This window comes from Brugia malayi (genome assembly GCF_000002995.4).
Source record: "Brugia malayi strain FR3 genome assembly, contig: Bm_v4_ChrX_scaffold_001, whole genome shotgun sequence".
NCBI classification, from domain to species: Eukaryota; Metazoa; Nematoda; class Chromadorea; order Rhabditida; family Onchocercidae; genus Brugia; species Brugia malayi.
In genome coordinates, this window is record NW_025062479.1 from 23758040 (window position 1) to 23784405 (window position 26366).

The 26366-nt window shown below is 18.4% G+C and overlaps 1 protein-coding gene across 1 annotated transcript in view; it reads left to right on the forward strand.

The window, feature by feature from the left end:
* Positions 1 to 12979: 12979 nt before the first annotated feature.
* Positions 12980 to 26366, forward strand: part of Bma-unc-10 (Uncharacterized protein) — a gene marked incomplete at both ends in the record, with an annotated part of 30032 nt that continues 16645 nt past the window's right edge. The window contains 11 exons of the mRNA XM_043075929.1: positions 12980 to 13095; positions 14522 to 14726; positions 15794 to 15915; positions 18396 to 18672; positions 19281 to 19633; positions 19795 to 19863; positions 20333 to 20416; positions 23976 to 24093; positions 24245 to 24324; positions 25327 to 25433; positions 25554 to 25604. Coding sequence (XP_042931863.1) covers positions 12980 to 13095; positions 14522 to 14726; positions 15794 to 15915; positions 18396 to 18672; positions 19281 to 19633; positions 19795 to 19863; positions 20333 to 20416; positions 23976 to 24093; positions 24245 to 24324; positions 25327 to 25433; positions 25554 to 25604 — 1582 coding nt within the window. The remainder of the gene's footprint in view (positions 13096 to 14521; positions 14727 to 15793; positions 15916 to 18395; positions 18673 to 19280; positions 19634 to 19794; positions 19864 to 20332; positions 20417 to 23975; positions 24094 to 24244; positions 24325 to 25326; positions 25434 to 25553; positions 25605 to 26366) is intronic.

Consider the following 26366-nt stretch of genomic DNA (forward strand, 5'->3'; position numbering starts at 1 on the left):
TTTAGATAATTTTAAACTTATTATATCAAATTATTAATTAATAAATTCAATTAATACTTAAAGCATATTGTCAAGACTAGTTGTAGTCAACATTTCACCTGTTAAAAGCAAATTCAAATATTATTTAAATTTCTTCATGCGTAAACAACTATAATGGCAATTGTAGTTTTAGTATATGTTTAAACCATTAATTTTTGAACTTTTTCTTTTTATTTTATTAAATTTTTACAAATAATATTAAATTTCATTTAGATAAATTTAATCATTTATCACATTTTCTCTACTAAAATGGGAAAAGAAAATAGTATAATAAAAGTGAATTAAACTTAATTTATCAAAAATGAAAAAGAAAAATTTTTATTTATTTCATTCCAAAACTTTTCCAATTGCTTTTTTATTTGATAATTGAAATTTATTTGATAATTTAATCGTTGTAATTGATTTTATTTAAAAATGTTTTTTTTCTTGCTAAAACTGTTAATCTAATTTGTATAATTAAATCTTTCTTAGAATCTTTTTTCAATTTAAAATAAAACAATGACGTATATGATACAACAATTATTTTTTATTGGTTAAAAAAAAAAAATTTTTACTAGTGAAATTTATTTATTTTTTTGATTTTATATTCCAAAAAAGTTAAGCGGCTAATTTTTTTTTATTTTATTTTTGTTTTGATTATAATTTAAAAAATTAAAATTTGAATTATAATTTAACAAATTGTCATAACCACTATGATTTTTAAAAATTTTCGTTTTTTTTTTTTACATTTTTAGATAGGTAATAAAATTTTTGATTATATTAACTTATACAAACTAAAATATGCTTTTGCTCTATTTAGCAAAAATAAAAAATAACAAATATTTTAAAATATTTTTTATTTCAACAAATATCTTCTAATTTTTGTATTACTTTTGTTTTTTTTTTTTTTTTAAAGTATTCAAATTTTGCATAATTTATAAAAAGTATTCTAAAGTTTTTTCATTTCTAAAATTATCCAGTATTGCCATATAGTGATAATCATATCACTAATTTTCATTAATATCATTAATTACAATTAGTAATGCATTTAATGTTGTAATGATAAAATTATTTGTTGCTGAATAAATTTTACTTTTTTAAATAATAAACTAAATAATATATCACTTTTTGTTCTTTTATTTTCTTAAACTTTTTAAAACTTAGAACTTTAAAAAATTAACTCTTTTTTTTTTTCAAAATACTTGGCTAATTTATTGGTTTATTTGAAAATAGTTGGCTAATTTTTATTGTCAAATATTAAAATTTTTTATATCCAATCAATTGAGATAATATTTGCTCATCGCTGGTTGTATTCCGTAAATTTTGTTACATTCTTTTTCCTAACATATTATTACTTTCATAGTTTATTTGAAAAAATACATGAATAATATGAAGCATACCATAGTCTAATTGACAATGGAACTGATTAGATGATAATAATATCACTTTTATAGTCTGACTGATTAGATGATAACAATATCACTACGATAGTCTACTGTTAGGTGATAGCAATATCACTATGATAGTGCAATTGATTATGTGATTATAATATCACTATTATAGTCTAACTGATCATGTGATAATAATATCACTATTATAGTCCAACTGATCATGTGATAATAATATCACTATTATAGTCCAACTGATCATGTGATAATAATATCACTATTATAGTCTAACTGATCATGTGATAATAATATCACTATTATAGTCCAACTGATCATGTGATAATAATATCACTATTATAGTCTAGCTGATTATGTGATAATAACATCACTATGATAATCTAATTGATTAGATAATAATAATATCGCTATGATAGTCTAACTGATCAGGTGATAATAGTATCATTGTGATAGTCTAACTGATTAGGTGATAATAATACCATTGTGATAGTCTAACTGATTAGGTGACGATGGTACCACTATGATAGTCTAACTGATTGGATGATAATAATACCACTGTGATGGTCTAGCTGATTAGGTGATAGTAATATCAGTGTGATACATTTATAAGAATGAATAATGATTTTAGTTATATTCCATAGTATTTATCGTAATCTTTCGTGTCATAATTTTTCGATTGATCATATATCATTTTACTGATATTTGATATGTTAAGAATATTAGCATCCTCAGAAAAAAAAGAAAGTATAATCTTAAAAATTTGTTTATTTTGTCTAAATATCCAATAGCATTAGTATCAGAAATGGAAATAAATTCCTTAGAATTGATAATTAAATCATTTTCATATCAGTAATGATTCATTTTCATATCAGTAATGATTCATTTTCATATCAGTAATGATCTTTTGATGTTATCCATTAAATTATTTCGATTTAAAATACCATTTGATTTTGGGATTTGAATTGATTAGCTATAATTTCAATTAATAAATAAAATTTAGCATGAAAAAAAAAAAAAAAAACAAACAAAAACAAAACAAATATGAATTAGTTAAAGCATGCATGCATTTCACTTTTTAAAAAAAAAATTTTTTCAAAAATTATTTCATATTATGTCGTTTTTGTTTTTATTTTTGTTTTTTTTGTAAACAAAATTTATTAAATTTACATTTTCTTTTACATATTTATCATTTAATTAATCAAAATAAAAATAAATTTAATTAGTATAATTATTACAAAAGTATAAATTCAAATTAAAATTTTATTAAATTTAATTACAATATAAATGATCAAAAAAACATTCTATTCAAATATACTTTTTTTTCCACTTATTTAAATATTAATTTAATTTAAAATAAATAAAAAAAACAAAAACAAAGAGAAAGAGAAAGAGAAAAAGAAAAAGAAAAAAAAGGAAGAGAAAGAAGGAAATATTAGAAAAGGGATAAATGATAGAGAAATCAGTTGAGACTAAAGGCCAAAAATACATATATACTTCATTTTCAAATGGGTATCTATCATTATATTTATTTGGCTCCAAGGCTTTTAAGGTTGGAAGATTAAGCAGAGGGAGAGAGAGGGAGAGAGGGAAAGAGAGAGGGAGATAGAGAGAATAAGCTAAATAAGTCTGTTCTCAATTCATTTCAAAACATATTGAATGAATAGCAGCAAAAGGGCGAAAAGGGAAAAGCGGAAGAGGGGGATAACATTGAAATGCTTTTGGCTAATATAACTAAAATACTTTATGAAAAGTACTAGGGTATAGCCTAACTTGGCCAGAAAAAAGGAGAAGTGCTAGAGTATAGCTTAACTTGGCCAGAAAAGAAGAAAAGTGCTAGGATATGGCTTAACTTGGCCAGAAAAGAAGAGAAATACTAGGATATTATAGCATAACATGGCCAGAAAAGAAGCAAAGTAAACATTGAATGCATTTGTGCATGTATGTATGCAATGCATGCATGCATGTATGCATGCATTTTGATGCATTCATTGCTTGCATTCAATCCTTTCTTTACTACTACTACTTTTTGCTAGAAGCTTTCGTATATATTTTTGTTTTTTTTTTTTGTTTAAAAAGCTATTCTCATTCTATAAAGGTTTTAGCTATTCTTGTCAATATATTTTTACATTCTGAGCTGTTAATTTACACCTCTCTCTCTTTTTTTTTTTTCATATATAAACTTTTTTCCACTTTCATCGATTTATTAAATTCCTTCCTTCTAGCAAGAAAACAATAAATAAATAAGTAAACAAGTAAACAAAGAAAAAATAATAGAAAGAACATTCATTATCGATCATTTCATTTAATATTTATCATTTCTTTTTTGTTTGCATGTGTGTTTATTTGTTTATTTATTTATTTAAATTGTTTGATTGAATTTATTGCTATTCATTGATTAGTTTATATTTTGATAGAATAATTTTTAAATAAAATATATTTTCAAATTTATAATAAAAAATGAAAATAGAGAGCGAGAGAGAGAAAATAAAGTATTTATAAATTCTTACATTCTGCTTCTTCTTCTTCTTCCTTTTTTTTCCTTGCTTAATCGATAATATGGAAGTTTTAGGAGGAAAAAAAAGAAAAGAATGAAAATTTTTTATTTTTATTTTTTTTCTTTTTTTTTTAAAAAAAAAAAATACTCTGAGGAAATAAAGAAATCGAATAACGATTGACTATTCAAAATGATATAATATTTGAATGGAATGGAATGGAATGAAAGCATCATCATTTCTAGCACTTCATCAACAATTTTATACTTTTTTGAACTATCTTTTCTTGCTACGTCAATCATAAAAATGAGAAACAATCAAAAAAAAAAAAAAAAAATTATGATGGTAAATAATGATAAGTGATAAAATAATAATGATAACTAGTGATAAAATAATAATGATAATTAGTGATAAAATAATAATGATAATTAGTGATTATTATGTAAGAATTATATATTTTTATTAAGAATTTTATAAAAAGTTTTATAAAATGTTTATTAATTTAACTAGCTAAATTTACATTAATACTTTTTTAAACGTTAGATAAATTAGTGATTGTATTTTTATCATTTGCTACTTTAAAAATTACAGTTTAGTTGGAAGAATGAAAAATTGGCGCTGTTTGCTTAAGTAGTACATATTGCGCACATATTAATATGACTCATATCATATTGTTTGATCAATAAGTTGTCTTTCTTGCATAAATTCTTTATTAGTATAATATTGCAGACTTAACTTAAGTATTAATTAGTTAAAGAAAAATTAAGTATTACTTACTTAAAAATTAAGTATTATTTACTTAAACAAAAATTCAAATCAAAATAATTGATAATATATTAAATGAATTAATAATAGTAAGAATAAGAAAGAAATAATGATTGAATAATATTATTAAAGAATTTTTTTTTTTTTATTTCTATCAATTTGCAAACATAATTTTTTCTTTTTTGTGAAGCGACAAAACTTATTTTGCAGTTGTTAAAAACGGTAATCTTTAACCTTTTTAATCTAATTTTTTTCATCATCAACAAAAACATATAATATGAGAATGAAAACATTATTATTTATGATTTTTGTGCAGTGATTCATATTAGTTAAAATATGATTTGAAACTATCGATTAGTGTTTAAAACATTTTCAAGATAAGTATGTGTTACTCTTTTAACTTATTAACTGATTCAATGTTTTTTGATCGATAAATTACTGAATGAAAGCGCCAAATTAAATGCAAAAAGAAAGTTAACAGACTAATTGAACTGTATCACTTTGATTCAATGGTTTTCATCACAATGATACCTCATTTAAATCACAATGATATCTCATCTTATTGTATCACAATTTCTTCCATAACATTTGTCACATACTTTTGACCAATTTTTTAACTTAAAAAATTTTTTGCATCCATTTAAATTTGCGTTACATCTTTTACCTAAAATTATCATTTCAAATGTGAAATACATATTTTATATGACATTAATTTAAGAAAACAAAATATTTTAAGAAATAAAATTTTTACGATATTTCATTTTAATGATTTTATAGAATGTAAGAGAACATTTCTAATTTCATATTACGTTTATATATTGATTTTTAAGATTAGTTTTTTTAGCTATCGACAAAATTTATTAGATTGCTAAAATCAATGATTAAAGGTTTATCATTTTTAATTCTCTCATTTCATTTTTTCTCTTTTTTTTTTGTGGAGAGGGGGTGGTTTAAAAAGATTAAAATTTTAAATATGCATATATCTTTTATCGAATAGAGTAAAATTTTTGAATTTAATATGATCTTTTAAAAATATTTGACAAAAACAAGTAAATATCTATCATGAAATGTTCGTTCTAATTCAATATGACAGCAAACTTCCAATACTTTATTCCTATCTTTCTAGAATGATTTATTTATAAAATTTAAAGGCATGCAGCATTTTCATGCTTTTAAATTTCATCAGATAGTAATAAGTAAAAAAAAGACGGAAAAAAAAAAAACAATAAGAAAATGTTATTTGTTTAAAAAAAAAAATACCAATTTTAGCAATGTAATAATTAAAAATCAAAATATATACTTATTTTGTTGATAATTTTTCATTTTTGCAAAAATAGCATTTATTGATTTTTGAATAATATGCACAAATGATTTATTATCTTATTGTTATTTGTTTAAAAGTATAGAATTTATTTATTTATTTTTATTAATGAAAAATAGCATAACTTATATTTATTTTTATTACTAAAAAATGCTATTTTTTTCATAGTTAATATTTTGTAGTGAAATAAATATTTGATATTATTATTTTCTTCTAAAGTAAACTGATATTATAAATGACAGAAATTTTTTTTTAAAAAAAAAAAGAGAGAAAAAGCAAAAAAACTTGAAAATATACATTTGGAATGAATTCATTATTTGAATTTATCGATAGTTAAGATTATTTGACGTCAATTCGAATTGAAATATAATTATGTATTTTTTAAATATTAAATAAATTTTATCAGTTTTATTATATTTCACACATTTTGCATTCATCGTATTTACATTTCAAATGCGATTTATCATAAATAACTAAATTATATTTTCTTCAAAAAAAAAAATTAAAATTATGCACAAAATAAATAAATTTCTGAAGAAAAAAAAAAAAGGATAATAATACCATAATAACTTTTATTTATTTATTGTTTTCATTCAATAATTTTTAATTTCACATTTTATTTGCATTTTAATTCATTTAATAAAATTAAAATACAAAAACAAAAAATGCAAATGTTTAAAAAAAATTTTTTTCTTTATTATCAAAATAAGCATTAATTTTTTTTTTTTTTTTTTTTTTTTCATTAAAAACATATATATTACATAATTTTACAAAAAATTAAAAATAACCAACAAAAATTTTTTTATTTTTTTTTTTTTTGTTAGCTAAAAAATTTATTGAAAATTAATTTACTCATATAATTTTCAATTTCAAATTTTTTTTTTCTTCCCTTTTCTATTATTATTATTATTGATAATGAATGATTTTTAAATTAAATTTACTACGATTAAATGTGTCATTTGAAATGAGTGAAATGAAATGATAAATAGAATTGAATGAAATTTACAATGACAAAAATTTTTCTGAAGTACCCATAATTTCACTTCCGGAATAGATCATTTTGCTTTATTATTTATTATTCATTGAAGAGTAAAAAGATCTTAAAAGAAATTATTCACACATCCATTTATTGTTTTGATATTATCTTTTCAATATTTGTAAATTACTTACTTCGAGAATTGGTACTTTTAAAATGCAATTTATTTTGTTTAAATTGATGAGTTTTTTTTTTTTTTTTTTGTTGTGAAAACATAGTTAATATTATAAATTTTTATGTCATATCATTTTTGTTATTGTTTTTTATTTCTAATTGTTTAATTTATGATTTTTTTTTCAAGATCAATGATTAATGATTAATAATAATATCTAATGATAATGATATGATCTTATCATTTTTCTTTTTTGAAGTAATTATATTTAGTTATTAAACAAGTCTAACATATATATTATATGATAAATTTTTTTTCGAGATTTATGATTAGTGATTAATGATGATCTTATCTAATAATGATAATGATCAAATAACAGTGATATGATCTTATCATTTTCTTTAAAAAAAAAATTATGTTTAGTTATTAAATAAGTCTAACATATATATTATATGATAAATTTTTTTTCAAGATTTATGATTACTGATTAATGATGATCTTATCTAATAATGATAATGATCAAATAACAGTGATATGATCTTATCATTTTTCTTTTTTGAAGTAATTATATTTAATTGTTAAATAAGCCTAAATATATATTATTATATGTGTTAAGCAATCATTGAATAATGTTTTGATAGAATTTGAATGAGAATAATTTTAAAGAAATATATAACTGTTTTATATTATTATATTTTCAAGTAAATCAATTTTTAATTTTTAACATTTCTTTTTTTTTTATAGCAAAATGAAATTTTTGATAAATTTACAAATAAAATAAAAACTGAAGCAGTTTAATCGTCAAAATTCTAATTACAAATATGGAAAATTTTTTCTTTTAGAAGAAACAATTTGTTTTGAGTATGTAATAGAAGTAAGACCAACTCTTACTTATACTCTTTTCATGCTAAAAAAAGATATAATTTCTTTCCGGTCCGGAATGCTTCTTCCGGAATGCTTGCTTTTTGATGAATAAACATATAGAAAAGAGTAATTGTTTCACAATAATTTCCTATTATTGTTTTTCATTAAAAATTTTTTGTACCATTTTTCTTCTATACATTTCCGATTTCCGATTTTTGATTTATTATTTACAAAATTTCTAAAACTCAGTGATAATTTTGTGAAAAAAAAGCGAAACGTAAACAAATAAAAAAACATTTTTTTCTTAATTGCTAGAAAAGATTTTAATTTATAAATTATAATTTAAAAGTTAATTTTTTTCTGTTTTTCAACTTATAATTTGAAAAAAAAAAAATTTACTTCAAACTTTAATACCAGCAATATAGTTAATATGAACATTTTAAAAGTTAAAAATATTAAAATAAATTTTTAAACAATTACAACAGCACTAAGAAAAAGTAATATGAAGGTAAACAATTATTATACTTACAATCTATTAATAAAAAACTTATACAACCAATAAAATATACTAAAGTAGAAAGAAAAAATAATTTTACGAATAAAATAAATATCTTAAAAGTTTTCAACAACAATAAGCAATAAAAATACAATAGACAATGTTTTTTATATTAATAAAAACAGCAACAATTGATTAATCATTTATATTATTATTTGATTAATATTGATAAAAATTTATGCAATCAATAAAATATATTAAACTACAAATAAAATAATACAAATAAAATAATTGTCTCAAAAGTTTTCAACAACAATTAGCAATAAAGAAACAATAACAATAAAACAATTGTTTTATATTAATAACAACAAAAACAACAACATTTTATATAATTATTTAATCAATATTAATAAAAACTTACACAATCAATAAAATATATTAAAATACAAAAAGAAAAAAAAATCTTACAAGTAAAATAATTATCTTAAAAGTTTTCAACAACAATTAACAATAAAATACAATAACAATAAACAATGTTTTTTATATTAATGATAACAACAACAAAAACAACAATATTTTACATTATTATTTAATTAATATCAATAAAAACTTGCACAACCAATATAATATATTAAAATACAAAAAAAACAGCTCTGCAAATTAAATAATTTTCTTAAAATTTTCCAACAACAATTAAGAATAAAATACGATAACAATAAAACAATTGTTTTACATTAATAACAATAACAAAAACAGCAACATTTTATATTATTATTTGATTAATATTAATAAAAACTTACACAATCAATAAAATATATTAAACTACAAAAAAAATAATACAAATAAAATAATTGTCTCAAAAATTTTCAACAACAATTAACAATAAAATACAATAACAATAAGCAACGTTTTACATTAAAAACAATTTTACATTATTATTTGATTAATACTATTACTAATATCATTTATGCTACTTTTTCTTTTCTTTTCTTTTTTGCTTTCATTATTTATTGCAATAATTTTTAAAAATTGCAAAAAGAAAAAAAAAAAAAAAAAAAAAAACGAAACGAAAATGTTTGTTTAAAATATCAAAAATTAACATTCATTAATCAATATAGTCCGATTTTTTTTTTTTTTTAAATTGGATTCTTTATTTTATGAAAAAAAAAAAAAAAAAAATAATATAATCCTTTTCAATCTATCAATCTATTTGTTTAGTTTCAAATATTCCATTTATAATAAATTGTTAAAATTTGTTTGTATATTTTAAAGTTTAATTTAGCGGAAATAACATCATATCTCTTGTAACATCTCAATCATACAATTTGTTTTCTTTTTTAAATCAAAAAAAAAAAAAAAGAAATGGAAAAGAAAGTAAACAAAAAGAGAAAATGATTTTATAATTTATCTAAATTTAAAAGAAATATTGCGGAAAAAAAAAAGAAACAAATTATTGTATAATTTGATATAAAGAAATATTGTAAAATATTATAAAATTAAAAAAAAAATTTTTTTTTTTTTTTTATAAATTGGTAAAAATATTTTATAATTTAAATTTATAATATTTTTTATTAAGATAAGATTAATTAATTTTATTATCAACTATTTAATTTTTCACTCATTTGAAATAATTATTTAAATGAACTCTCTCTTCCCCTCTCTCTCTCTCTCTCTTTATTTTATCATTTCACATTTTTGCATTTAAAATTTAGTCACTTTTTTCTTTTGCTCTATTATGTCATTTAATTTTTATTTTTAAAATTTAATCTCTTTCTCCCTCGCCACTGTCTTATTTCAATTTTACATTTTAAATTTAATCTCTTTTATATTTAAAATTTATTTTCTCTCTCTCTCTCTCCCTATCTCCTCCTTTCTCTCTCTCTCTAATGTGTCACTTAATTATTATATCTAAAATTTATTCTCTTTCCCTTTCCCTCACTCTCTTTCTCCCTCTCTATTGTGTCATTTCAATTTCACATTTAAATTGCAACAGTAAAATAAAGATTTAAATTTAAATTTTTTAACTTTCATTTTAAATTCAACAAAAATGAACGAAAAAAAGAATTAATTTATTTGATAGCAAAATTTAATTAATGAAATATTGTAAAATATTTCATTAATTAATAATTTTTTTAATGAACGGATAGAAATATTATATAATTCAAATTTATAAAGTATTTTATTAAGAGAAGACTAATTTAAATTTATAAAGTATTATATTAAAATAAGACTAATTAAATTATAAAGTATTATATTAAAATAAAATTAATATAATTTTATAAAGTATTATATTAAAATAAGATTAATTTAAATTTATAAAGTATTTTATAAAGATAAATAAATTTTATTATCAACATTAATGCCATTTATATTTCATTTATTTGAAGCAATTATTTTAATAATTGAGTTAATTGGAAATTTTAAATGCAATTTGTGATAATGTTTGCAATTTGTAGTGATTATTTGATTGTTTATTCCATTCTTATCGATTAACAATCACTAATGCTATTATCATTTTGTTATCACTGATAAAAAAATATATGTGATCATTTTGCATATATTTCTGTTCTTTTTTCTTTAAAAAAGAAAAACGTTAAGTTTATTTTTCAATTATAGAAATTTTGTTCATTAATTATGCTATTATCATTTTGTTATCACTGATAATATGTATATATATAATATATTCTTTTTAAAAAATGCTAAGTTTATTTTTCAATTATAAAAATTTTGAAAATTAATTATGCTATTATCATATTGTTATCACTGATAATACATATATATAATATATTCTTTTTAAAAATGCTAAGTTTATTTTTCAATTATAAAATTTTCTTTATTAATTATGCTATTATCATATTGTTATCACTGATAATACATATATATAATATATTCTTTTTTAAAAAATGCCAAGTTTATTTTTCAATTATAAAAATTTTGAAAATTAATTATGCTATTATCATATATTTTCAATTGTAATTTTAGTAACAGAGAGACATTTTCAATTATAAAATTATGATAATTTTGTTATCAAATTGTTATCATTGATAACAGATATATATATATAGTATATAACCTTTTTTTTAAAAAAAAAAATGTTAAGTTTGTTTTTCAATTATAAAAACTTTGATAATTAATTATGCTATTATCACATTATTATCACTGATAACAGATATGTATATATAGTATATAACCTTTTTTTTTTAAAAAAAAAACGTTAAGTTTATTTTTTTTTTTTATAAGAATTGTGATAATAAATTACACTGTTATCATGTTGTTATCACTGATAACAGATATATGTAATATATATCTTTTTTGAAAAGATATATATCGTTAAGTTTATTTTTCAATTATAAAAAGTATGATAACCAATTACACCGTTATCATATTGTTATCACTGATAACAGATATATGTACCGTTAAGTTCATTTTTCAATTATAAAAATTATGATAATCAATTACACCGTTATCATATTGTTATCACTGATAACAGATTTATAATCATATGCATATTTATATATCCTTTTTTTAAAAAAAAGAAAAGAAATGTTTATTTTATCTTTTTAATTACAAAAATTTTGATAATTAATTATTATTTATAAAAATTTAAATAATCTAGAGTAAAATTTTTACTATTTGTTTCTTTATTATTATTTTAATTATACTTTTCTTTTTTTCTCTTCCCCTTTCTTTCTTCTCTTTTTGAAATAAATGACATCATGAAAATAACGATGCCATTTGCTACTCGTACAGGAAAAAAAATGCAAAAAACAAAACAAGCCTATGGCTTATTTTATTTGCAGGGAAAAAAGGAGAGAGAGAGAGGGGGAAAGAGAGAGAGGGAGAGGAGAGAGGGATAAGTTTATGGCCAATTATCAGATATTCTTCTTTTACTTTATCTTTTCATTTTTTTTTTTAAGTTCAATAAATTGAAAAATTGTTTAGTTTCGAAAAAGAAAAGAAAAAAAAGGATAAATTTTTAGTTTAATTGTGAATTATATAAACAATATTAAATCATTCCTTCCTTTTTCTTTTTTTTTTTTTTTTCTAATTTCTTTAATTTTAGTTTATTACTAAAAATTTAAAAAAAAAAAGAACTTTTTAAACTTTTAAAATTTTTACCATTTTTTTAATCAAACAAAAAAACTAAGCATTAATAATTTGCAAAAAATTTCAAAAAAAAAAAAAAAAAAAAAAAACAAGAACGAAACTAACAATAAATTTGTAAAAAATAATTTTTAAAAAAAAAAGAAATTAAAAATTAATATTTTTAAAAAAAGGAAAATTAAAAAATATTTTTTTAAAAAAAAAAGAAATTAAAAATTAATTTAAAAAAAAAAAATTTTTTTTATTGTATATCTTTCATTGCTATCTATTAATTAAGCATTATTTTGGTTAATTTCAAAAAAAGAAAGAAAGGAATAATTGAATAATTTTAGGCCTTTAATTGCTAAACGGGTCAAAGGGCAAAAATGGCTGAACCACCCACGCCCGATTTGTCACATTTAAGTGCAGAGGAACGACAAATTATTGAGGAAGTACTTCAACGACAACGTGCTGAAGAGGAGAAAGAAACACAACTTAGCCAGTAAATCATTTTTTTTTTTGAAATATTTTAAAAGTTAAAGTTAGAGTTATACTAGTAATTAATACTGCTAATATTAAGTATTACTAAATAATAATAGTTAATTTTAATTTTCATTTATCTCATTTAGATTTATGGTTAGATTTAACTTTCAATCGCTTTTTTTATTATTTTTAATATAGAATTTATTATTTGTTTATAATAAACAATTTTTCTTTTTATAGTAAACAACTTTTAATTTTAATTTAGAATTTGTTTGTTGTTATCGAATTAATGATAAGTGATAAAATTTGAGAAAATACAACTCTGATAAGTTTAGCTTCAAATGAGAGTAAATTTTTAAATTTCATATTCAACTCATCATTTCACTCTCTCCTATTTTTCTAATTCCACTTATTGTTTACAAGTAAATTATTAGTTTATTTGTAAACAATTGTTACAAAAGTGATTAAAAAATAAAAATGTAAAAATTATATTTTTATTTAATCAAAATTGGTTTATTTAAATTGCTTGCTTAATCATTTTTGTTTACTTTAAATTACTTATTTAATCATTTAGATATTTTATAGATGAATTGTAAAAATTAAAAATATTGTTTAAAAGTTCAAAAAAAATATATTTTACAGATGAAATGCAAAATTTAAAAATAAAAATATAATTAGACCAAATGATTATTTTGATAAATGATTATTTGATGCAATTTTTTACACCATTAAATAACAATTTTTAATAAAAATTAAATAATTTTGAAACCAATCTTTTTTTTTCCTTTTGCTGAAATAAAAAAAAAATAGAATTTAAATAAATAAAAAATTTTGAAATTGAATTTTTTGAAAAAAACTGCATATGTATGTTTTGGTTTTATGATTGAAAATCATTAATCAAATTTGAGCAACAATAAATTTTTCGTTTTTTTTTTTATTTTAATCAAATTTAATAGTAAAATAAAGATAATGAAAAATGTAACTATATAATTAATAATTTAATGTAAACAAACAAAAAAAAAAAAAAAAAAAAAAAAAATGAAAATAATAAATAATAAAAAAACAAATAAACAAGCAAACAAAAAAAAAAAATTGATTAAAAATAATAATGAATGTAATTAGTATTTGGTAATTTAATGTAAACAAACAAATAAATAAGTAAACAAAAAAAAAAAAATGATTAAAAATAATAATGAATGTAATTAGTATTTGGTAATTTAATGTAAACAAACTAAAAGAAAAAAATGATAAAAAATGCAACTAGTAATTAGTAATTCAATGTAAACAAACAAAAAAAAAAAAAAAAAAGTGAAATGTGACAAATAATTCGTAATTCATTTGTAAACAAACAAACAAATAAACAAAAAAACAAAGTGAAAAATATGTATTTTATTGTTAATTTTTATTTATTTATTTATTTATTTTTCTTTCTTTCATTTTTATAGAAAAGCAGATGAAGAATTGGAAGCAATCGAAAAGCAAATCAATCAACGAAAAGAGATTGCACAACGTCTTGTTGGTACACAGGATGATGCCATCTGTCAAATTTGTCAAAAAACTAAATTTGCAGATGGCATTGGTCACAAATGCTTTTATTGTCAATTACGATCGTGCGCTCGTTGTGGTGGTCGTACGGCAAGTAGAAATAAAGTTAGTCAAATTTAAAGAAATTCATTTTTTTTTTTTTTTCTTTTAAAAAAGTAAACAAAAAAAATAAATAAACAAAACAAATAAACTGTTTCAATAATATAATATTTGATTTTTATATGTTAATTAATCAAATTTTTATACTATTTATTAAAATTTTTCGTATCAGAATTATTTGTATCAAAATTTTGTATTATTATTAAAATTTTTGTTTTATTTAATTTAGTAAATAAATAAATAAATGCATATTTACGTATATTTAATTATTTTGTAAACAATGGAATATTAGCTATTTTTAACCATTAAATTATTAAACTGTGATGTAAAATCTTTGATGTATTTTAAAATTAAAATTTTTTCAGTTTATATTTATTGTAATTTTACTTGCAAACATTACAAATTTTATTTACTAATTCAAATAACTGTTTTTTTTTTTTTTTTTTTTTAAAAAAAATTCGTTGTCAACTGATTAAATTTTTTTTTTTTTGGGAAGGAAATATAATTTTTTGGAAAATAATAGTGACTGAAGGATGATTAAGTTCTTTAATTATTAATTTTAAAATGATAAACATTGGTTTAATTAACTGTTAAAAGTTTAATTTTTATTTTCAGCTAATTTCAAAAAAAAAAAAAAATATTTATTCCATAGTGTATATTTATTCTATTTAAAAAAATTTTAATAATTATAAATTATTAAAAATGCCAGAAATTTGATAAGAAATAAAAAAAAAAGGAAAATTAATGCTAATTTTAAATTTTATTTTATAGGACAATTGCGCTAATTACTAATATCTATCCAGAGATGATCAATATATAAGCAATATATATTTTTATATTATATATATAATTTAACAATAAATAGATTTATAAAAGATTGATAACAATAAATAATAATAAAATGATTGTTAATAATAAATAATTTTAACAAAATGATTGGTAATATTAATAAATAATAATAAAAATTTCAAAATTATTAAGCAATAATTTTTGTTTATCTTTTTAATTATCAAAAATTTTTTTCTTTAAAGCCAACTTTGTTTACTTTTTTATTTATTAAAAAACTTTTAAAGCCAATTTGGGCGTGTTCATTGTGTCAACAACGACAACGAATTCTTGCTAAAACTGGCAAATGGTTTCAACAAGCTGCAATGGCTGATGAAGCAAAAGGGACAGCTAGTCCAGGTGACATAAGGTTGGACTTTAAATTTTGTTTTATTATTAGAATAGAATAGGCTGTAATTAATTAGGCTAATTAAATATTATTATTATTGTTATTAAAAAATCACTTATTATAATTAATTAATATTAAATAAAAATATTGTTAAAATCACTTATTATTATTATTAAAAATTCACTTATTATTATTAAAAAATCACTTATTATTATTATTATTAAAAATCACTTATCACTTATTATTATTAAAAAATCACTATTATTATTATTATTAAAAATTCACTTATTATTATTATTCAAAAATTACTTATTATTATTAATATTTTTATCAAAAAATCACTTATTTTTATTAATTATTATTGAAAAAAAAAATTATTGTTAAAATCACTTATAATTAATTATTATTATTGTTAAAAAATCACTTGTTATTATTAATTATTATTGAAACAAATGACCTTTAATTTTAGCAAATGTAGTAAGGAAAATTTTTAAATTTAACGTAATATTAATTGTAAGTGTTTTTTTTTTTTTTTAAAATAATTAGTTTAAAATTTCTATGATATATTTAAAATAAATTAATTAATCCAATTTTTTTCTTTTAATAATTTCTTTTGCTAGATATAAAAGAATACAATAGTTTATAATAAATTAGGCTAATCAAACATAACAATAAAATTATTTATTATTTTATTAATTACGGAAATAAACAACCGTTAACTTTAATACTTAGTAAAAATTTAATGAAGAAAGTTATTTAAATTTAATTTAAAATTAAATATATAATTGTGAGTGATTTTGTTTTTTAAAATAATTCAGTGTAAAACTTTTATGATATATTAAGTTAATTAATTAATTAATTAATTAATCCAAATATGTAGTAATTAGTTTTTTTTGTATTGCTGATAACAAAAATGATATTTCTTTTAATGATTATCAATTGTAAATTGATTTGATTAAAGTGTTAATAGTCAATAAGCAAATTTATTTATTTTTATTTTTTTTTTATTAAATATAATTATTGAACGTAAATGCCTACTTTGCTTTCATAAAATATTAAAAAAAAGGGTAAACTTCTAGAAACTTTTGCATATATCATTGTAATAATAAGTAAAAAGTAAATATTATTATTTTATATTCATATTTAAAAATTAATTAATATATGAAAATATGGTTAGCATATATAATTTAATTATTATTTCAATGATTATTTACTTTTTGCATGTTTATTTACTTTTTACATGTTTGCTTACTTTTTGATTATTTACTTTTTATATGTTTATTTACTTCTTGATTATATACTTTTTGCATGTTTATTTACTTTTTGATTATTTACTTTTTGACTATTTACTTTTTGCATGTTTATTCGCTTTTTGATTATTTACTTTTTGCATGTTTATTTACTTTTTGATTTTTTACTTTTTACATGTTTATTTACTTTTTGCATGTTTATTTACTTTTTGCATATATAATTTAGGTATTACTTTATTTTTTTAAGCTTAAACTATTCCATTATTAACATTAATAATGATTTCATTTTTTTTTTTTTAGAAAGCAAAAAATGAATTTTGTTGTATGATTGAATTGCCTGATACTTTTACATTTTTATTTTTGGCTATTTTACTGGGCCAATTTTCCAATTTCTATAGTTGCTAGGCCAATTTTTTTTCATCCATCTAGCAATTGTTAAAGTCAATTTTCTATATTTTTCCACAATGATTAAAATTATCTGAGCCAAAAAAAAAAAAAAAAAGAGAAAAAGATAGAAAAAATAATGGGAAGATGAGAAAAATGAAAAAAAAAAAAATAAAATATTATTTTTTAGAAATTTAATTTTATTAAATAATATAAATTTAAAAAGTAAAAAAATTGTAAAAATAAAATGCTTTTTTAATCTTTTTTATCTTTTTTAAAATATCAATACAATGAGGAAATTTTTATTTTTAAATTTTTTAAATATTCGATTGAAATAATGACATTAAAATTTTTTTTAAATATTTATACTATTTATAATTTTAAAATGTAATGTCTTTTTTTTTATCAAAATTTCATTTTTTTTATTCAGCAAACTTCATTTTTAAATTTTTTTAAATATTTGACTGAAAATGATAATATTAAAGTTTTTTAAAATATAAATACAATGAGCAAATTTCATTTTTTAAATTTTTCAAATGTTTGACTGAAATAATAATATTAAAGTTTTTTTTTTTTTTTTATGATATAAATAGAATGAGCAAATTTTTTATTTTTAAATTTTTAAAATGGTTGATTGATATAATAATGTTAAAGTTTTTTAAATATAAATACAATTAATTTCTTTTTTTAATCAAAATTTCAGTTTTTTATTCAGCAAATTTCATTTTTTAAATTTTTCAAATGTTTGACTGAAATAATAATATTAAAGTTTTTTTTTTTTTTATAATATAAATAGAATGAGCAAATTTTTTATTTTTAAATTTTTAAAATATTTGATAAAAAAAAAAAAAAAGTATTATATTAAAGTCCCACCTATTCTGCACCACGAACACCAGTATCATCGATGAGTCGTAAGAGCAGTATGATAAGTCCAACAACACGAGCAGCCAATAATGGCTCATCATCGTTGGTAACATCTGCTGGCCTAGGCTCAAATATGCAAATATCATCATCAGCCATAAACATTCATTCCGATGCTAAAAAATCTGTTCCGGTAAAGCAAGAACGATCACAGCTAGCACGTAAACCAGTAAATTCAACCATTAAACGACAAACGACACTTTTACGACAACCATCTCTTGAGGTAAAAAATTTTTTCTAATTTCTGTAACTATTTATTTACACTCATTGCTAAATTATTTAGAGGAAAAAAAAAAATGTTTACAGGAAAAAAAAAAAGAACGAAAATAAGGAAATATTTTCCGGAAATGAATAATGATTATGTTTTAGACGAAATATTGAAATTTTTGTGCAAAAGAAGGGAAATTTTCCGGATATAAGTGATAATGTTTTAGACGAAGCGTTGAAGTGTTATTAAAATAAGGGATATTTTCCGGAAATAAATAATACTTATATCTTAGGCAAATCGTTGAAATGTTTTAAAAATAAGAGAAATTTTCCGGAAATAAATAATGCTTATGCTTTAGACGAAACGTTGAAATGTTATTAAAATATGGGATATTTACCGGAAAAAAGTAATAATTATGTTTTAGACGAAACGTTGAAATGCTACGATAATAAGGGAGATTTTCCGGAAATAAATAATACTTATATCTTAAACAAATCGTTGAAATGTTATAAAAATAAGAGAAATTTTCCGGAAATAAATAATGCTTGTACCTTAGACGAAACATTGAAATGCTATGAAAATATGAGAAATTTTCCGGAATTAAATAATCATTAAATTTTAAGACGGAACGTCGAAATGGTACAACCGATTCTATCACAACACATCAGCATGATAGCTCAAAACAACACAATGATTTAGATGAATGTTCAGCTGATCGATCGATAAGTATTGAAAGTTTTGATCAAATGATACCAACTGATTACAAATTATCATCACAACAAACTAAAACAAGTCAACAAATCAATGATAAAAAATTTTTGCAAAATAAATTAACCACTGAATATGATTATGTAAAGAATAGAACTAAAAGTCCTGAAAGATTACGACAACAACAACAACAACAACAACAACAACAACAACAACAACAACAACAACAACAACAACCTGGTAGATCATTTGATGATCAAAATCAAAGGTAGTTTTATTTAATTTTTAAAAAATAATTAAATTATTTTAAATCATAATTAATATTAAATGATTTTTGTTCAATTTTATTTTTACTTTTTAAAATAATTTTTAAAAAGAGACAAAAAAAAAAAATTGTTTATAATAATATTGCATGATTTTATATTATAGACGTGTAAGTAGCGGTAGTGTAAGTCATAAACAATCACGTGATGATACGTCTTTTCACGTTAATGATAGGTATAATTTTATAATTTTTTATTTAGTATGAAAAGAAAAAATATTTGAATTTATTTGTAATTCTATTTCATTCATTCATTATTAAATTTCAAATGAAAAAAAAAAAAAAAAAAAACAAAAACAAAAACAAATATTATTATTGAGACAAAAAAAAAAAGCGAAAAATTTGTTTCAATTATTGTTAAAATTGTTATAAACAATAATTTATTTTAAATTAATGAAAGAAAAAAAAAAAGTAATTTAAAACAAAATTTCTTATCAATTTGAATTAATAAAAATATTAAATCAAATATTTAACAACAAATTTATTTGTTAATTTACATTTAAAATGAAATAAACAAAAAAAAAAAAATTTTTTTTTGTTAATATAACATTTAACACTTATATTTACTTTAATTCTCTATGAAAATTTTTTAATTTCAAATTATTTTAATTAAAATAATTAGAGGAGAATTTTTTTTTTTTCAAGGTATCAATCTCGAGAAAAATCAGATATTATAAATCGAGATCAACGACAGCAAAAAGAAATGGAAAGTGGTATACAATCTGAAAAGTATGTATTATTATCATATCTGTTCTAATATCTTAATTTGAATAATTTTCTATTTTAATTTTGTTTATTTTAAATTTGACAACAATTTTTTTTTTTTTTTTGTTCTTCAAATTTAAAAAAAAATGACATTCATTCTGACATGCATGCATAAAATTTTTAAAATATTACAAAAAATATTTCGCATCAATTTTAAATGAAATCTAAATTGAACAAATATTTAACAAACAAAAATTAAATTTAGCAAATATTAAAATAGCAAACTAACATTAAAATATTTAAAAAATATTTTTTATTTATTTATAATATTTTAGCTGAAATATAACAAAAATAAAATTTAATCAGAAAAAAGAAATAATAATTTAGAAAATTTTAAAATTGAATTAAATTTATTTCTATATCATTATCAAAAACTATTATCATAATCATTCATTTATGATTTCAAAATTTACAGTATCTTACGGTAGATTTTTTAATGGTAAACAGTAAATAAACATAAATAGTAAATAAATAGTAAATAAATATGAATAGTAAATAAATATATATAGTAAACAGTAAATAAATATAAATAGAAAATAAATATAAACAGTAAATGAATAGTAAACAGTAAATAAATAGTAAATAGTAAATAGATATAAACAGTAAATAAATATAAATGGTAGATAAATAGTAAATAAATATAATTAGTAAATAGTAAATAAATATAGATAGTAAATAGTAAATAAATATAGATAGTAAATAGTAAATAAATATAAATAGTAAACAGCAAATAAATATAAATAGTAAATGAGTAGTAAATAAATATCAATAGTAAATAAGTATAAATAGTAAATATGATAATATCAGTTATCAATAAATAATCAATAAGCTATAACAATTTTTAATTATCAAAATTATTGTCAAATGAAAAGTTCACTAAATTAAAATGAAATGCGCTGTTTTTTTTATCCTTCTTTATAATAATTAAAATTTTATTAATTTAATTATAATTGTACTTAAATTCATTTAAAATAATTTCAAAAAGATATTATAAATGTATATTTTTTTCTTCATCGTTGAAATTATTTTTTTTAAATAAATTATTTCTCACTTTTATTCATTAGTAATTAAATTTAAATTAATATTTAAGAAAGAATTTTTATTTATTTACTTTTTTTGATAAATTAATTTCTACATTTTAGAAATTTTAATTATAATATAATCATTTATTTATTTCAAATTATTTCATTAATTTATTCCATCTATTTTTCAATTTTGCCATATCTAATAATTCAAATATACAAATATAAAATTGCATCTTAAATTAAAATTTTTTTTTCTTAAATAAAAAATTTCAATGATATTTTAGAAATAATAAATTTCATAGCTTTTTTTCTTTTTTTTTTTTAAAGATTTCATTTATTCAAATATTTCATTACCTTTTCTTTTATATCATTTAAAATTTATTTTCCATTTTTTAAAATTAATTTTATTTTAAATTTTTCAAAATTAATTTTATTTTAAATTATTCCAGTCTAATTTTTTTTTTTTTTTGAGTCAAAAAAATAAACAAATAAAAAAAAGACAGAAAGTAATAAAAATAACTTTTGCATAAAATTTTTTTTTTTTAAATTTCAAAATTGAAAAGATAAATTATACAACAAATGAAAAATGAAATTTTGCAAAAATTTCTTCTTCTTCGCTTCCTCTTCCATTTTTTTTTTTTTTTTTTTAATTTTTCACAATGAAAAATGAAAACGAAAATTTTTTTATTTCAAATTTTTTAATTTAAATGAAAATGGATAGCATAAAATAGTCATTGCATCACTTATATAAGCTTATTAACAAAAAAAAAAAAAAAAAAAAAAAAATTGAAATGAAATGAAAGAAAAAAAAAAAAAAGGAAAGGAAAAATTCATAATCAAATTTCATTTTACATATATCTAAAATAATTTTATAAAAAAATCTTTTCATATCAATTTAATCTGATCAAATTACATTTTTCATTTCATTCTATCATTTTATCATTTTTATCTTCAAATTATTCATTGCTTTCTTTTTTTTTTTTTTTTTTTTTTTTGTTTTTGTCTAAATTTCATTTTTATTTTGTAAAATTTATAAATTCTTTTTTTTTTTAAAAAAGTTTATTACTAATACATTTGGCATAAAATGCATGTCAGATGCATTTAGTTGTTAAATCATTGTTTTTTTAAATTTTAGTAATAATACTGTTATCACCGATAATAGTATTAATAAAAAGTTATAATACTTTTATCACTGATAATAGTAGTAATAAAAAATTATAATACTGTTATCACCTGTGATAGTAATAATAAAGAAATATTATAATACTGTTATCAGCTGTGATAGTAATAATAAAGAGATATTATAATACCGTTATCACCGATAATAGTAATAATAAAGAAAAATTGTAATATTGTTATCACCGATAATTGTAATAATAAAAAGTTCTAATACTGTTATCACTGAAAATAGTAATAGTAAAAAGTTCAAATACTGTTATCACTGATAATAATGATAATAAAAAATTATAATAGCGTTATCATTGATAATAGTAATAATAAAAAGTTATACTACTTTTATCACCGATAATAGTAATAATAAAGAAAAATTGTAATATTGTTATCACCGATAATTGTAATAATAAAAAGTTCTAATACTGTTAACAGTAGTAATAAAGAAAAATTAAAGATTTATTCCATTTTTTTTTTTTTTTTTGTATTTTATTTTTTTTATCATTTATATTTATTTATTTATTTGTATTTTTTTTGAAATAAATGATTTAAAAAAAAAAAAAAAAAAAACAATTTATATAAATTAATATAATAATAACAAATATTTATTAAAAAAAAAAATAAAAATAAAAATGATATCATCGAATATAAACATTTTTTCTTGTTTATAGTGCTAATGAGCAAATAAAAAAATGCTAATAAGTAATTAGTGAATAAATTGTTTGATAGAAGCAATTTAGTTGACAAATTTAAATTCATTTCAAAAAAAAAAAAATTGACATTAAATCAATATTAGTTTGTTTAATTTATATAAAACTTTTATTAATAATAATAAAATAATAATAATTAATAATTAATTATATATTAAATTAGCTATTATCATTGCAATGAAATTTTTATTTTTAAATTTTTTTTTTTTTAAAAAAAAAAAAAGAAAAAATTGATTTTTATTGCTTATATTTCAGTAGCGGAAATGATGCCATTTATTTCAGTGTATGACATCAAATATATTTAGTTTGCTCGGTTTTTGATTCATTTTAAAACGTTAAATTATTTTCTTTTAAAAAAAAAAAAAAATTTTTTTTTTCATTTAATATAAAAATTAATTATTAAAATATTGAAATAAAAATGAACATTTTTTTTTTCATTTATTTTGGCTAAATTAAATTTTTTCATTTATAATATTAATTATTATTATTTTTTTTTTATTAATTAAATAATTAAATTTGAAAAAAAAAAAAGAGTGAAAGCTATTTGTTATGTAAATTTTTGAAATATAAACAAAAAAAAAAAAAAAATAGAAAAATATTTATGTGTTATTTGTTTAGGAATACTTGTTCCACTGTTGTTGTTAGCGTAAATTCGGGTGGTGGCACTGAATTACGTCGTTCACGTATCGTACGTGAAACTGATTCTAGACGAATTAATTCACCAACTGAAGCTGAAGTATGTTAGTAATGATAATTACTGATAAAGTGAAATAGTAATTGAAATATACTGATAAGAATTAGGCATAAAAATTTTGATAAGACTTGAATTTTAAAATTTAAAAAATATTTTTGATTTTATTTTTATTTTTATTTTTTATTTTTTCTAGCAACAAGTTAATCCGTTACCATCGGCAACGAGTAGTAGTGTATTCTCAACAACAGGAAGACGAAAAATAAGACTTTCAAGGTTAGAATTTGTCATTAAATATTCATTAGTTTATATTTTGTTTATTTTTTTTTTTTTATTTGAAGCTTATTTATTACTAATCAGTATTTTTGTTTATTTGCTATTTAAACTGATTAAACTAAACTTTATCATATAATCAAAATAATTTTACTAAGTGTAAGTCAAATATTAATCAGTATCTTTGCTTATTTATTGCTCTGAACTGATTAAACTAAACTTTAGCAAAACAATTTTACTAAATGCTAATCAAATATTTATCAGTAACTTTGTTTATTTATTGCTTTGAACTGATTAAACTAAACTTTAGCAAAACAATTTTACTAAATGCTAATCAAATATTTATCAGTAACTTTGTTTATTTATTGCTTTGAACTGATTAAACTAAACTTTAGCAAAACAGTTTTGCTAAATGCTAATCATCTATTTATCAATATTTTTATGTGTTATTCAAACTGATTAAACTAAGTTTTATCATATCATATTTTTTTATCATTACTAAATTATTGTTATTGTCATTACTAATTATGTTTTTTTATTTATCATTACTAAATGATAATCAATTACTTATCAGTATTTCTGCATAATTCTTATTTCAATGAAATTTTAAACAAAATCTTTTTGCTTAAAACAACAATAACAACAATAAAATTTAAACAAATGATTTTGTTTATCAAAGTTTCATATGAAATAATAATCATGAAAATTTGAATAAAGTCGAATTGACAATAATTTCAAAAAATTTTCATTTTGACATTTGACCTCATGCATTGACATTTGACCTCTTTTTTTTCTGCAAGATAAATATTATAATAATTGGTAAAAATTTTAATTCTGTTTTATTAAATTTTTTTTTTAGCAACAATAGTAATATAAGCAAAAAAATTTCTTTTTTTAGATCAAAATTTAGAGAATAAATTAAATCACTGTTATGTCTTCATTTTTTAATAATAATTTAATTACTTTCATTTTAAGTAAATTTAAATTTAAATATTTAATTTACAGACAACTTCATTCGATGTCATCGTCTGAGGATGAATTACCATCAACATCAAATGGTAATAATGAAGAAATGGTACCACAAATTGATACAGAAATTAGTTTTGAAAAAGGTTTCATTTATATTATTAAATAAAATTTAATTAATTAGTTAATTTAATTACTTTTTAAAATGATCATTTTAATTTCAAAAATAGTAATTAATAATTTTAGTATTATTATTAAATTTGCAGATATTCTAAGGTATATTTATGGTTCACAAAAAATGCGAAATGGACGTAAATGTTAGTTTAATTTTTTCTTATTAAAATCATTTTATACATTTTCTTTTTTTTTAAATTTATTTCTTTTTTTTTTTTTAAAAAAAGTTTTTTTTTACATTAAAATTTTATTGACACATTTTATTTTTGCAAATGAAAAAATTTCATGCATCTATAAACAAATGTCAATACCATTGATAATTTTTTTTTTTCTTTTATAAAAATTTAAAAAAAAAAAGAAATTGAAATTATTTTTTAAGCAAAATTTTATAAATTTTTTTTTTAGCATAATTATATTTATTTTATTAAAATTAAAAATAATTAATAAGTATTTAAGTATAGAATGAATGATTTGTTAAATGCTATTATTCATACTTTTTTTAAAAAAAATTTTAAAAAAAAATCGAAAAAATTGATATTAACTAATTTTCCAGGAAATATCATTTAAAAATTTCATAGAAATTAAATAGAATAAGCTTTAAATTTCAAATTTTAACTTTTAATTATTGATATTATTATCAAATATTAATATAAATTCCAATTATTTCATGCTTATATTTCAAACTTTCTATAAATAAAATTTTTTTTTTTTAATTTAAAAGGAATCTTTTTTTTTTTTTTTTTACTTTTAGTAAAAATAGACTTTTAAATTCAAAATGTTAACTTTAAATTACTGAAATCATTTCCAATTATTTTATGATTTTATTATCATATAAAAAATTTTCAAGAAAAAATTTTTTTTTCAAATTTAAAAGAAATCACTTAAAAATTTCATAGAAATTAAAT